The sequence below is a fragment of the Dama dama genome, chromosome 24 (assembly GCF_033118175.1).
Source record: "Dama dama isolate Ldn47 chromosome 24, ASM3311817v1, whole genome shotgun sequence".
In the NCBI taxonomy this organism is placed as follows: Eukaryota; Metazoa; Chordata; class Mammalia; order Artiodactyla; family Cervidae; genus Dama; species Dama dama.
The window spans coordinates 18,243,648-18,259,042 of record NC_083704.1 but is presented as its reverse complement, the minus strand read 5'-3'; the positions used below and the strand labels follow the sequence as shown (position 1 = coordinate 18,259,042).

Genomic DNA, 15,395 nt, shown 5'->3' with positions numbered 1-15,395 from the left:
CCACACACTAGGCTGAGCAAGGCTTTCATACCAGGTGGGTCCATCCCATAGACTGAAATAAATGAACAAAATTTTTAGAAACGGTTTATTTTCCATTTTGGTGGAAGTCTGTTGAAGAACAGCTTACGACCACTCCGTGGTGGTTCCTACCCATTCAGTGGCCTGAGCGGTGGGAGCTGCAGACCAGTCTTCGGTGGAAGGCTGAGCACTCCAGTCTTCTGTTGAGAAAACACAAGAAGGTCATCAGCCACACCCCCAGATTACTTTTGCAATCCCACCCCACCAATCTGCTTATATCCCTACAGACACGTTAGGCCGGATGCCCATGATCTCGATGCGTACCCGTGGGGAACTGCTGAATCGGCACGGAAGGCACCTGCACGCCCTCGGACCAGTCTGCCACCTCGGGCTGAGTGGCGGTGAACTCTGGGGCTGGAGCAGTCCACTCTCCCTGAAATTCCTCCTTGGTCACAGCCTTCTCAGCTGCTGCCTGCTCTTCTTTCTCAATCTAGTTGAGGAAAATATTTTTAGTTTATATGCAATGACAGATTAGTTTCTGTTCTTGGCAGTAAAAAGTATCCAGGTATGTACTTATGTGAGTGACAACAGGCCTTTGTGGACGAAGCTCACCTCTTCAGGATCTCTGTAGAAGTAGAGATCCGGCATGACCTCCCATGGGTGTTCTCGGGAGATGGTGCCACGCATGCGCAGAACTTCCCGGGCGAGCATCCACCACATGAGACCCACTGAGTGCGCTCCCTGCAAGAGCACCAGGTCATTAAAGTGATACTTGGCAAACCCCAAACAATCTCCACCTAACCCGTTCCCTCATCACCTAGGTCCCGTGGTACCATGTGAGTAGACATGTCTGTTAGTTTGAAAGTGTGTGTAGGACAGCAGAAACTAACACAACACTTACAATTGTACTCCAATTAAAACAATTCAAAGTTTGTACCAAGATTGTTCTCCATCTCTGGTTCTTACTCTTGTCTGCCACTGGAATCAAGGGGTTTAATTAAGACTCCACTCTACACAACAAAATGGGGTCAGTGCCTGAATACTGGTAGAAATAAAAGAAAACCTCTGCCCCATTCTTATGTGTAACCAGGTTTGAGATCAGTGACAAATGACCAATTTGAACCATAGGTAACCCACCTTTTTAGGATCTCAGAGCAGGATACATCAACTGAGAAAACAGAAAAGTCAAGTACTGCCTGAAGAGTTAGGAATATTGAAGAGAAAAAAAGCTATTTTTTAAATGTTTTCATCTCTCCCTAAATAAGCTCTCATTCCTTAAAATCATAGTTTTGTAGCAAGTATTACTATCCAACTCCACTCATCGGGCCAGAGACCCTTGTGGTGTTAGCGAAACACTTGCCCCTCGTGTAGCACACTACCTACACTTGTGAGTCCATTGGCCAGCAGCCTCAACTCCAAGCTCTAACAATGTGCAGAGGGAGGTCCGTGGCTGGAGCACTTAGCGGCCGGCTCCAGTGCAGTCACAGACTTGTTACCTTGTTGTTGCATGGGATGGCGATGTCCACGTAGCGCAGAGGAGAGTCTGTGTTACACAGAGCAATGGTGGGCAGGTTAACGTAAGAGGCTTCTGTGAGGGGCTGGTGGTCAGCCCTGGGATCGGTAACCACCAGAAGCCTTGGCTCCCTGAACGCGGCCTGGATCTGGTTAGTGAAGGTTCCCGGAGTGAAGCGGCCAGCGATGGGAGTGGCTCCAGTGGCAGCCGCAAACTTGAGCACAGCTCGCTGGAAGAAGCAACAGAAAGAGTTAAGTGTCCCAGAGACGGTGCCACAGGAGCCCTGCAATGATACATGGAGCACCAAGTTTGCTATGTCACCAAGCTGGCTATCTAGCAGGAAACTCCTCCAAATCCTTCCTCAAAACATCTAGTAGTTAATTGTTCTATGAAAAAAATCAAAGTGTTAGTCACACAGTTGTGCCTGACTCTTTGCGACTCTATGGACTATAGCCTGCCAGGCTCCTCTGTCTGTGGGATTCTCCAGGCAAGAATACTGAGTGGGTTGCCATCCCCTTCTTCCAGGGATCAACCCCGGGGGTCTCCTGAATTGTAGGCAGGTTGTTCTCCATCTTCCACTTATTGCCTGGAACATTAGAACAAAAAGAAAAACACGCCAAGCATGGCCCCCCATCCAGGCCCTCTGCTGGGGATGCTCTTCCCTCAGGCTATCTGATGCTCACTACATCCTCACTTCTGCTGGTTCCACAGCAAACCAGCCTGGTTCAAGTACCACTTAGGAGTAACTGGGGCTAGTGACTCCTATATGTCCAAATTCCTCATGAGGCTAAAAAAATGACACAAAATCAAAACACACCATGTAGAATCTGACCACCAGAGCACTTCTGTAACCTAGATAGTAAATTTTCCTTGATGGAAGCACAGACTGGTCACTGAGCTCCTTCTACAGCAGTGATTAAAACCATCACCCACGTGTCTCACCAAAGAATTCCAGTGACTAAGCCCGCCACAAGGGGAATAAATCCCAGGTAAAACACCTCTTGCAAGGAGGCCTAATCATGACAACTGAGTAAAATGAGAATTGAGAACTCACCCCCTCCGACAACTACAATAAAAATACACATATATTTGTATATGTATAAAGGTACATTTGTATGTATAACAGAACACCTAGAACACCTGAAAGGGCAAGAAAGAGCTCCAGAGAACAGGGTTGGAAGAGGCAAAAAACAGCAAGTGGGGCAGGACCAGCAGTCCTCTGGGGAGGTAGCTGAAAAAGAGGAAACGTTTCCTGCTACCCTGACATTCCCTCACTGGCAGGGGTATTAACTGGAACAAAAAGGGAGGTTCAGCAGCTTAGTACAAAGATGACTGGTTTGTGGGAGGTGGGACAGAGAGACCCGCAGATGGTCTGTGCCATCGCCCTGCAGTGCAGCCTGAGACGTGTGTCCACGTGAGTCCAGGTGAGGGCTGAGTGCTGCGCTCAGAGGAGATACCAGGCAAGACTGGTGTTGGTGGGGGCACACACTGAGGAGGACAGGGCGCAGTCCTGCTGCAGAGGGGCGTGCTCGTGGGAAGGGGCGGGCCTGCGTGAGCAGGGAAGTGCTGCTGGGCATGGCATGAGAAGAGGCGAGGTCGCCAGGGCAGCCCCTGCCTTTACTCACGAGCTCCAGTTGCAACCCTGCCTCACTGAACCCAGAGGCAGACATCACCAGGTTGCCAGAAAACAGGGGGACTGAAACTGCAACTGAGGCCTAGGATCTAAGCCACAGCTTGGGATTAACATATACACACTAATATGTGTAAAACTGACAGGCAACGAGACCTACCACAGCACAGGCAGAGTCCCACGCTATACAGTAGGTCGCGTTGCCTATCAGTTTTACACTTGGTTGTGTGTATATGTTAATCCCACGGAAACAGATCTGAAGATGGTGACACACGCACATAACTGGACACGACCTTGTACACCTACAACAAACAGTGTTGTAAGTCAACTTTATTCCAATAAAAAATAAAATTCAGAACTTTCCTGGTCAAGGGACTGGATCCCACATGCTACATCTAAGACACCCCACGGGACAACAAGGGTCAAAGACCCTGGGGATTGCAACTAAGAACCAGGGCAATGCGACCAAACAAATGAACACATAATCATTAAAAAAAAAAAAAAAAAAAAACCTTAGAAAATAAAAAACAAGCTGTAATGTGAAAGGAGATTTGGAGTGTTTCTTCTGGCACTTCCACAAAATCCTGCCACCATGTGACCATTTCGGGCCAACAGCAACCTGGAAACCAGGCCCCTGGGCACCTAGTATTCACAGGGCCTGCAGGGCTGTAAATGACACCTGCCATCAGGAAATGTCTGGGGTGAGTAATTGGGGAAAAAGAGAAGCAAGAGTCTCAGGATGCCAATTTCAACAGTTTAATCTCCCTCACACTGTGTTTAAAAGAAACACATGAAAAGAGGCTCAATATTGCTACTTTGTAGAGACATGCAAATCAAAGCTACACTGAGAAATCGGTTAGCATCTGTCAGGATGGCCACCACCCACACCTACAAACAATAAACGCTGGACAGAGAGTGGATTAAAGTTGTAGGATTGTAAACTGAGGGTTCCTTAGTAAAGCAGAAACAGAGCTACCCTAAGACCCTGCCACCCCACTCCTGGGTGTCTTACCAGGAAGAAACCAGAATTCAAAGACACATGCACCCCAGAGTTCACTTGCAGCCAAAATGCCCACCCGCAGCAGCAAGGCAAAGGAGAAAGAAATGGTATCCAGGGACAGTGGAATATTACTCAGTCAGAATCGAGAATTTAATAAATGCCACTGGCAGCAAGCCTGGATGAACCTAGTGAGGACCACACTAAATGAACGAGTCAGACACAACAGGCCAACATCATCTTGTTACTGAGTCACAAGCCTGTTTGCCCGACGCCAACTGAGACCAATCATACTAACCATTACAGTTTGGAACAGAAAAAGGTTTATTACAGGTTCACACAAGGAGATGGACGGCGCATGCCCTAAGAACACCTAAAGTCACTGACAGCTTTCAGCAAAAGCAAAAGGTGAGGGAGGAGTGTGGTTAGATGTTGCAAACTTCTTGGTGTCAGATCCTTTGTTTTAGAGGCCTGGTCATGGTCAGGTAACAATGTTCCTGTAAATCTCTACCAAATGAATGTCACTCTTTGTCTTGACAATAAAGGGCAAGGGCCCAGTCCTGGCTAAGAGGTGGCAAATCGCAGTTGGCAGCTCCTTCAGGGCCAGGTCTCCACATCCTGCCCAGCTGTCATCCCCGAGGGAACCAGGCACCCAATCCAACTGGCCCTCAGTCTCCTCAGGCCACACAAAAGCTGAGGGAGGTCTAGGTCCCAGACTGCAACCCAGGCAGATGGCCACTGCCATTAGGTCACAGAAACAGGGATGAGAGAGAGGTTCACCGCTGCCTCAAGGCCAGGGCCAAACCCTCAGTGAAGGCTCTGGAGCCCTGCAGGACTCTGTGGAGCCCTCTGTCCCCTGGGCCCTCGCGCTCACTCGCTGGCCCAAGGCTGGGGAGTCGGAGGGGCTCTATAAGAAGGCCTGAATCTGCCTCATGCCTCATGGTCCACATGATGACCACACACTACTGACCCGTGGCTGAGTCGCTTCCCTAATGGTCCCCCACTGACAGCTGCTTGTGGGCGGGGCCCACTGAGGTACCCACCCATGGCTGAGTAAGGCCTGTTGCTTAGTAACCAGGACGTGGAGAAATGAGGCACAGCAATGGCTGCCTGCGAAGGGCTGTGCTCATCTGTTGTTACAATGACTTATAGGTAGAACCACAAAGTTGGTAGCACGAGTTTATCAGGGACAACCTCCCTCAAAGAATTAAAAGCCAAACTTATGCTTACCATCAGGGAAAGGATAAATTAGGAGTTTGGGATTAACAGATTCACACTAATACAACACCTACAACAAACACTGCATTGCAAATCAACTTGACTCCATGATTCAAGACGGCGAAGTAGAAGGACATGTGCTCATCTCCTCCTGCAGGAGCACCAAAATCACAACTAGCCATTGAGGAACCAGCAACAGGAGGATGCTGGAACCTACCAAAAAGATACCCCACCTCCAAAGACAAAGAAGCCGCAGTCAGATGGTAGATGGTAGGAGGGGCACAATCACAATAAAACCAAATCCCACACCAGCTGGGTGGGTGACTCGGACTAGAGAACAATACACCAAAGCAGCTCTCCCACTGTGGTAGAGGTTCTGAACCTCACATCAGGCTTCCCAGCCTGGGTATCCAACAGAGGGACTGGCAACCCCCAGGGAACCTGACCTTGCAGACCAGTGGGGTTTGATCACAGGGCGGGGGAGACAGAGACTCCAGTCTTGGGGGGCAGAAACAAAACCCTGTGTGCAGCTAAGACTCAGGGGAAAGGTGCAGTGGCTCCACAGGGGACTGAACCAGGACTACCTGCTCATGTTGGAGGGCCTCCTGTGGAGGTGTGGGTCCACAGGGGCTCACCACAGGGATGGGGGCACCAGTCTGAGAAGGTCCCTCCTTGACGTAAAGCCTCTTGGAGGTCGCCACTAACCTGACCACTGAGGCTGCAACCCAAAGCTGGGTGCTCTCAAGCCAAAAAACTACCAGGGAGGCAGCACAATCCCTGGGAGCACCCATCAGCAGATAACTGGATTAAAACTTTACTGACCAAGGCCCTGCCACCAGAGCAAGACCTAGTCTTTCCCACCACCAGTCCCTTCCATCAGGAAGTTTACGTAAGTCACAGCCTCCTCCATCAGAGGGCAGACAGAGAAGCAAGCACAGGCCCACAGCAACTAAAACAAAACCACATTACAGAAAGTTAGTCAGCATGAAAACGCAGAAAGTTATGTCCCAGATGAAGAGACAACATAAAACCCCAGAAAAACAAGTAAATGAAGTAGAGACGGGCCATTTTCCAGAAAAAGAATTCAAAATGATAGTGAAGATGACACAGGATCTTGGAAAAAGAACGGAAGCAAAGATTGAAAAGATGCAAGAACTGTTTACCAAAGACCTAAAACAAACAGACAAATAATACACTGGAAGAAATCAGTAGCAGAAGAGGCAAAAGAACGGGAACCTGGAAGACAAAACGGTGGAAATCACGGCCATAGAACAGAATGCAGGAGAAAAAAAGACTGAAAAGAAATGAAGACAGCCTAAGTGACCTATGGGCCAACATTAAACATACCAATGTTCCCATTACAAGGGTCCCAGAAGGGAGAAAGGACCTGAGAAAATATTAGAAGAGATAATAGCTGAAAACTTCACTAAAATGGGAAAGGAAATAGTCAACCCATGAGGCTACCACCTGATTTCTCCACAGAAGCTATAAGCCAGCAGGGACTGGCATGATATATTTGAAGTGATGAAAGGGAAGAACCTACAACCAAGAATACACTACCCAGCAAGACTCTCATTCAGATTCGAAAGAGAAATCAAAAGCTTTCCAGATGAGCAAAAAGTTAAAGAGAATTCAGCACCACCAAACCAGCTTTACAACAAATGCTAAAGGAACTTCTCCAGACAGGAAACACGAGAGAAGGAAAAGACCTACAGAAAATAAGCCTGAAACAATTAAAACAGTAATAGGATCATACATTACCTGAAATGCAAAGGATTAAATGCACCAAAAGACACAGACCAGCTGGGTGGATGAAAACAGGAGCAGGAAAGCACTTCCACTTACCACATCTTTCACTACTGTGATTATGTAACTATTACCACTTAATACCATTGTACATTGTATCATGATTGGCCAACAGAAAAGTAACAGAATCCTGTACCAGCAAAACTATCATTTAATAGAAAAACCTGTAATCACTTCTTAAAATCCAGATGCACAAATCAGAATTATCTCAGAATTTTTTGAGTACAAATGCCCAGGTATTGCATTATGTTTGCCAGTGCTCCAGATCTGTTTCTAATGTTTAAAAACAACTGTTATGTGAGGATCTCTTACTACTATCTAGTTTGTTTCACTTCTTCTATTTCATATTCAGTGCTCCCATCTCATCTAGTTTACGGCTTCCAATTTCTCCATCTCTTTTTAGCTTAATGTTCTTTCTCAAACATTTATGAAGCATGGTAGTAAAGCTTTTGCATAATATAAAAATAATATGCATAGTATATATATTTTAGAAGACTTATGAATTTCTGCCTAACTAAAAAGCGTATGACATTTTGATTCCACTTGTTTGACTTAGAAAATAGATATGCAAGAAGCTGTGCTTGCTTCAGCAGCATATATACTAGATATGCAAGAAGCAACAAAGGCCTACTGTATAGCACAGGGAACTGAAGTCAGTATAATAACCTATTATGGAAAACAATTGGAAAAATAATGTGTGTATATGAATAACTGAAACACAAAAATAAAGAATTCTACTTTTTGAAACTTAGTAAGGTTTATCTCTTAGCCAGTTTTTCCAAATGTTCTGTGGACATCTAACAGTCACATGTAAGATACAAAATTTTAAATAAATTTTAGGATATGAAATTACTATAACTTAATAGAAATATATTCAAACTAAATTATTAATGACATCATTCAAGATGCTCCAAGTCTTTTTTCTGCACTTGATAAAATATGCTCAGAGAAATGTTAATATGTCTCACTATATGATTACTTTTCTTTTCCCTTATTTTTTTTTCAGTTTTGCTTTGCCTCTTTGTTGTTAGGTGTCTAATGGTTTCTGATGTCTATCTTCTTTGTGAATAGCACCTCTTATCACTGATCATCTTTTTCATTTTAAAAATAAAAAATAAAGTTACTAAAAAAATACTTTATTTCAATAAATAAAAATATTAGAAAAAAATAAAGACATAAGACTTTGGGTGCTCATTCTGGCAACTCTACTGCTAAGTCGCTTCATTCGTGTCCGACTCTGTGTGACCCCAGAGACGGCAGCCCACCAGGCTCTGCCGGCCCTGGGATTCTCCAGGCAAGAACACTGGAGTGAGTTGCCATTTCCTTCCCCAATGTACGAAAGTGGAAAGTGAAAAATGAAAGTGAAGTCGCTCACTCGTGTCCGACTCTTTGCGACCCCATGGACCGCAGCCCGCCGGGCTCCTCCGTCCATGGGATTTTCCAGGCAAGAGCACTGGAGTGGGGTTCCATTACCACTTTCACTTCCAGGAACAGGAGTTACACCAAGGCTCTGGTTGCCTGAGTAGAAATCCTGTCACCGTGTGGCCATATTGATTGGGCAACAGTAACCCGCAAACAAGGGCCTTGGGCACTAAACAGTCACAGAGCCTGCAGGGCTGTAAATGACACCTGTCATCAGGAAATGCCTGGGGTAATTAAAGGGGGGAGGTGGAATCATCAAAAGTCAGTCTCAGAATGCCAGTTTTGATGGGTAAATCCCCCTCACACTGTATTTAGAAGCAGCACACGGAAAAGAGGCTCGATACGCTCATTTCTAGAGACGTGCAAATCAAAACTACACTGAGGAATCAGTTCAAAAAACCTTTTAGTCACTCAGTTGTGTTCTTTGGGACCCCATGGACTGTAGCCCACCAGGCTCTCCGCTGACCATAGAATTCTCCAGGCAAGAATACTGGAGTAGGGAGCCACACCCTTCTTCAACCCAGGGATTTAACCTGAGTCTCCTGCACTGCCGGCAGATTCTTTACCATCTGAGCCACCAGGGAAGCCCGAGGAATCAAGATAGCACCAGTCAGAACAGCCAACTCCAAAACATCTACCAACAATAAATGCTGGACAGGGTGTGGAGAAAATACTCATTCCTAGTCTACTGGTGGGAATGTAAAGCGCAAACAGCCACAATGGGGGTTCTTTAATAATGTAAAAACAGACCTACACACTCTTGAATGTCCATCAGTTAGAAACCAGAATTTAGACACATGGAGCCCAAAGTTCACCAGTGATGCCACATACACACACGCAACCCAAAGTTTACCGCAGTGCTGCTATTTATACAAGCCAAAAGAGGCCAAGCAAACAATATGCCCATCCACACAAGAACCAGTAAAGAAAAAATGGTAGCTCGGGACAACGGAATAGTACACAGCCAGAAAAGGAGAATTTAATGAAGGCCACTGGCAGCAAGCAGGGATGAAACTAGTGAGGATCATACTAAGTAAATGGAGTCAGAGACTCAAAAGGCCATTATATGACTTATAGCTGGAATCACAAAATCCGTACTAATGCCCTATTTACCAGGAAGAAAAAGTATAAGATAAACATATGCTATCACAGGGCTAAGAATGAGTTTAGCAGATACACACTAATCACATATTAAATTCATCATCAACAACCTCCTGAATAGCACAGGAGCTCTACTCAACACTCTGATGCCCTATACGAAGAGAAGTGCAGAGGCAAGCATACATGGTAACTGGACAAGGTGCTGTACCCCTACACCCAACACCAACGTGTAAATCCACTCAACTCCAATAAAAACACAAGTATCAGGCAATAACAACAGACAAGCTTTTGAGTGTTTCTTCTGGCATCTCTCACTTTTAACTTTCAACCCAGGAACAGGAGTTACAGTGAAGTGCTGGTTGCCTGAGTAAACAAACTTGAGCAGAGAAATCCTGCCACCTTGTGGCCGTTTCCTGCAATAGCAATCTTCAAACCAGGGCCGTGGGCACTAGGCCTTCAGGAGCCCGCAGGGCTGTAATCAGACACCTGTATCAGTAACTGTCTGAGGTGGCCAATTGAAAAACTCATTTAAGGCAGAATGTCAGCTTGCCGATACCAACTGGTAAATTTCCCTCATACTGAGGAACTGGTTCTCACTACTCAAAATGGCCGTCATCAAAATGTGTACAAACAATGCTGGACGGGGTGTGGAGAAAAGATCGCATGGTATCAGTCGGAATGCAGTGGTGTCATAGAGCAACTTCCAAAAAATGAAGGGGAAAAAAAGACAATGTTTATTAAGCTATTTTTATTCACTTAATCTGGCAAATATTCTTACTCTTGCTGATGTGACAGAGCGTGGTGGTTATCTTATCAACAGAAGCCCTTCCTGAAAAACTGGCATTTAATTCTAACTTTTTAAACTCAATATTTCAGTGTTGTTTTTTTTTTTAAAGAAATGAAACCTGAATGTAATTAAATTTTGGGTGCACTGTGTCTTCCCTGGTGTGCGTGGCCTTTCTCTCCTTGTGGTGGCTTCGCCTGCTGTAGAGCAGAGACCCTAGAGGGTGGGGGCTTCAGTTCTTGTGGAGAGTGGGCTTACTGCCCTGGGGCATGTGGAATCTTCCAGGACCAGGGTTGAAGCCATGTCCCCTGCATTAACAGGCAGATTCTTACCACTGGACCACCAGGGAAGTCCAATGTTTCATTTAAAACCTTCAAAGCTCACTGCTAAAAATGCCACTTTTTCATTTCTTGAAATTCAGCGGCACAGGAAAATACACAATGATACACGAATTTTAAGTGTCAGATGTGAAGTGATAAATACGTTGACAATCTTTAATTTTGGGAATTCCTCCAACTCAGCCCAGTTTCAAATGTTTTTTGAATAAATTCTGGGGTTTGCTACAGCTTTTCTATACATCCCCAAACATCTGTAGGCTTTGCAGCAAAACCCACGCATACTGTCCCACAAACCTGGCCGGTATTCCTGGAGGATATGACACTGACATCAGCCGGGTTTTCAATGGCGACAATGGCCCGTGCGGCCAACAGAAGCTTCTCCCAGGTTCTCTTCAGATTTATGATGTAGATGCCTAGGGGAGGACACAAGGTTTTCTTAAGAGCTAACCAAGCTTTGTAAGGTAATATTCTCCTAAAAACATGAAGTCATGTGGCAGCGAGTACTATCAAACTCCAGTCATAGAGGCAAGCTCTACTGGTGTTAGCGAAAATCCTGCCATTGATATAGCACACTTCCGACACTCAGCAGTTCATTGGCCAAGACTGGCCTCCACTCTGAGCTTTAATAATGTGCCAAACGCATCTTTTCATTTCTCATCCTGTGTTAACCCACTCTCAAGCCTTCCATGCAGGATCCAAGAAGTTCGTTCTTATTTGTGGCCTACCATTATTTTCCTCTTGTCATCTACCATGCCAAATTTATTGTGAACTCCTTTAAACCATGCCACTCACAGGTGTAAATCCTTCAGTGGTTCTATCTCAGCGGAACAACTTAATACATTCCAGTCTCATCAAAAGCTAATTTACTTTTTCTGATACATACATGAAAACCAAAATGTTTGTTCCCAACTATAGCTCTACTTTCAGAAATCAGCTTTACAAACCCGTAATGGTAGCTACAAATTATAAGGCACTCTGGGAGATAAATTATTAGAAACCAAATATGGTAAAGTGTCCGCCTACAATGTGGGAGACCCAGGTTCAATCCCTGGGTTGGGAAGATCTTCTGGAGAGGAAAATAGTAACCCACTCCAGTACTCTTGCCTGGAAAATCCCATGGACAGATAAGCAGGGTAGGCTACAGTCCACGGGGTCGCAAGAGTTGGACACGACTGAGTCACTTCACTTCAAGCTATTAAACGTTCTCCTTCTCGTTACATTGTGCTTATTCAAGGCCCAACCCACAACATTTAACCTACCAGTTTCCACTCTTCACTGGAGTTCAGAATTTTTCCTTTAAAAACAATCAGAGCACTTAATACTTTCTTACCCATCTAAAGATCTGTTTTCATTAGTTACTTGGTGAGAGCCTTCTAAGGTGCAAATTTCACTTCAACTCAGTACCACCTGTCAGAATAGTAGTGTCAAAACTTGTTCTTATAGCTGGAATGATCAAGCAAGTAACACTAAAGCAATGACTGACCATCACTTTTCCTTTTGTAGATGTACTGTTCCATTTGGAAGTCAAGGTTGGTGCCACCTAAGTGGGTTCCTGCTGCAAGGAATTTGAGGACATCCTCCTCCTTCATTTGCAGGACATCAAGGGCTCCGGACATTGTGAAAGCTTCCCTTTAAGTTACGATGGGAATCTGAAAAACAATAGTTAACAAAAGTCCTTTAAACTCCAGGGACTTAAGCGGGATGGTACATTCTACTCTTGGGAGTCAGGTGACTTAATGTTTAAATCTTAACCACAGACCACACCTCCTACAGTGTCAGGCAGTGGGGTCAGTCTAGTGGGATGAAACAGAACACTAATAAATCTATGCCACACCTTGGAAAATCAAATCCTGCTCAGAGTGGTGTGGAGACAGACAAAACACCCAGGTAACTAAATGAAAACAGTGAATTGAGACTTTTTAATACTCAAGGTACAGAGGAGTTAGATGTGAAAGAGCAGCCATGTCTGAGAATATTCAGAAGGTGAGCAACAGTGATGTAAATAGGCGTATTTTCAAGCAGACTGAAGGTGGTACCTTCGGCATTACTTCTGAGATTACTCGTTTTCCTTAAAATGAGAAAAACAAAGCCACATCAAGGACAATCTCCTCAATCTCCGCAGATATCAAGCAACTCCCACCCCCTTTTTCTGTACTTAATGTGACCATGAAGCGTTAAGTATGGCGCTTACAACACGAACATAAATTAGATTTTGATTAAAGCTCGTCACACCTGAATAGGAAACCCTGCCCACAAATCCACAGGGCCTGGTCGAGCATTACTAGCTGCAGGTGACTGCTCTTCAACCTCTCAGGAAGGGCGCTCGTAGAGGAAAATGGCTCTTAGAGCCCATGTGCGATGCTTTCCAGAATCAGGTGCAATCAAGATCCCATCCAATTTCAACAGTGTACTCCGCCCCTAATCAAGAAACCTCCCACAGAAACCACCCATTAGAGAAATCACCTCAGTCTGTTATGACTTTTTCTGCATTCCTTGTCCAAATTATTTTGAACCAAGATAACAGAAACGCGACGTTTTATCTTTCCAGTAACAAAAACCTCGTCAAGAACCTTAACTCCTGAACACCACTAACAAGAGACCAACTCAAGTAGGTGGAGAAAACCGGAGCATAAGCCTCGGGATTTACAACCGAGCGTCGGGATCTGAGTCAAATCCAGCGCAGAGCGTAGGGTGGTCTCTCTGCACCCCGAGCCACCCGCACCCCGGCCCGGGGCCTCCGCGGCGGGAGCGCAACCTCTGCCCGCTCCCGAGGCCTTGTGGGAACGTCCCGGCCCGGGCCCGGCCACGTGTAGGCCGCCGGTCTGAGCGTGAGCGCGCCTAGTCAAAAAACTAACGCACTCCGTCGGCAGGCTTTCACCCAGGTCCTCCCATACCTCGTTTGGACAGGAAGCTTGTCCTCAAGGCCCTGGGAGCCACCGGCAACCCAAAAGCAACTCACCGAGAACAACGCCGTATGGACCCCTCTCAGGGCAGCGCCAAAAGGACTAGCGGGCGGAAGTGACGTCCTTATATAGTCCGCACCCAGCCAGTAACAACGAAAGCTCAGCGGAAGCTCGATGAAGGCGTGCATCCTGGGGGCGGGCCTTCCTCCGGAAGATGGGCTACGGCGCTAGCGCGGACGCTAGCGAATGGCGGAAGTTGAAGGGTTGATTGCCGCACTAAGGTTTCGGAGAGGTGTGCGGTCCAGAAGGGCCAGCAGGGGATTGGCGCTCTCACTCAGCTTTGTGTACCTACGCGCTTGAGCGGGTTCCTTATTTAAACTGCATTTTTCTTTCTTGGGAAAGCACTGAACAAACCTGTGTTGAATGAACAAAAGCTGGAGAAGATACTTTGCGGTTTTTGGAGGACAAATTAGCAGTGTCTAATTCAGATTTTTAAAGAGTTCTGTTAATGGTAAGTTTCCCGCTTAAAAAAATAAAATGAAGACTACACGGATGGAATGCATGAGAATTTTTTTCGTAGGAAAAAAATTGCGATAGCAATTATTAGTTAATATATATTCCGCCCAATACCATGCAGCCATTAAAAAGAATTAAAATATATTCTATAGTTCAAAAAGGAGTTACAGGATGAGGGCGATCATTTTGAAATTTGGAAGCCCTAGGTATTAAACGACTGTAAAGCAATAACCAGTAGCCAGATTGTTAATTATACAGTAGGTTTGAAGTTTGGTTGCACTTAGAATCGCTTGGAGAGGTTTAAACATATGGCCAACGCTAAACTACAAGAATTTAGGTAATTTTAACGTGCACCCAGGGTGGGAACTACGGATATACAAGTAGAGAACTGGGTAGGTTCTTGGCCTCGAGTACTTTTTAAATTTTCTTTGAGGAACACAGGTTTTTAAATTGAAATAAAACAAACACTGCATTTAAATAAAGAGCTGACATACAAGCAAAGGAATAAACTTAATTGTGGCTTTAAGCATCCTTAGAAACTGGTGCAAGTATCTGTAGACAAAAGGGGGAAACTTGAAAGGCTGGCTTTTAGGGACAGTTTTCAGTCACTGCAGGACTTTCCTGGAGGGTGTTCTAGGCACTCCCAAACTATTTCAGCAGCTCCCTCCCCAGTGCACCATAGAATCTCCAAAATACTTGCATTCTAACAGCTGGGAAATTGTGCTGTACTTATGTTTAGGTTTTGTTTCTCCACAAAATACTTTTTTTCCACAAAACAACTGTCCTTGAGAAGTGTGAAGCATGATGAAAATTTTCAGCAAGGAAGCAAGTTATCTTCAAAGGTGAAAATGTATCATAGTGATAGTAAGCCAGAGTGAGGAGCCCTCAGCCTAGGGGGCACTTGTCAAACTGTGGTAGCTCCCCAGCCAAGGGTCCTCCCTCCCACCTCAGCCTCCTGGTCCTCTGCACAAGTTTCTCCAATATTTTTTATTCGTACACATTTAAAATAAAAATCTCAGCCTTTCTTTTGCAAACTTTGGTTCCTTGGGTCTGTATTTAAAAAATAGTAAACACTGGGCTTCAATTTCTTTTTCAAATATAAAATTGTGCCAGGGACTATTTTGGGGGGGTGTGGGGGTGTGGCTGTAT

General features: G+C 45.3%; 1 protein-coding gene and 2 non-coding genes across 4 annotated transcripts; all 3 read right to left on the bottom strand.

The window, feature by feature from the left end:
• Nucleotides 1-71: 71 nt before the first annotated feature.
• Nucleotides 72-13,920, bottom strand: RPSA (ribosomal protein SA). Of its 2 annotated transcripts, none has more exons than XM_061127833.1 (7): nt 13,787-13,920; nt 12,311-12,476; nt 11,122-11,240; nt 1,515-1,760; nt 631-759; nt 343-508; nt 72-218 (listed from the first exon to the last, which is right to left on the bottom strand). In XM_061127833.1, the coding sequence occupies exons 2-7, from the start codon at nt 12,441-12,443 to the stop codon at nt 124-126; spliced, it is 888 nt and encodes a 295-aa protein (XP_060983816.1). In that variant the 5' UTR covers nt 12,444-12,476; nt 13,787-13,920; the 3' UTR covers nt 72-123. The 2 variants fall into 2 exon arrangements, with proteins under 2 accessions (XP_060983816.1, XP_060983818.1); XM_061127835.1 differs by lacking the exon at nt 13,787-13,920 and adding an exon at nt 12,864-12,879.
• LOC133046321 (small nucleolar RNA SNORA62/SNORA6 family) lies at nt 1,306-1,455 on the bottom strand. The gene has a single exon (XR_009690459.1). It is a non-coding gene; the product is annotated as a small nucleolar RNA SNORA62/SNORA6 family (small nucleolar RNA).
• Nucleotides 11,314-11,464, bottom strand: LOC133046320 (small nucleolar RNA SNORA62/SNORA6 family). Its single transcript, XR_009690458.1, has one exon. It is a non-coding gene; the product is annotated as a small nucleolar RNA SNORA62/SNORA6 family (small nucleolar RNA).
• Nucleotides 13,921-15,395: the final 1,475 nt, after the last annotated feature.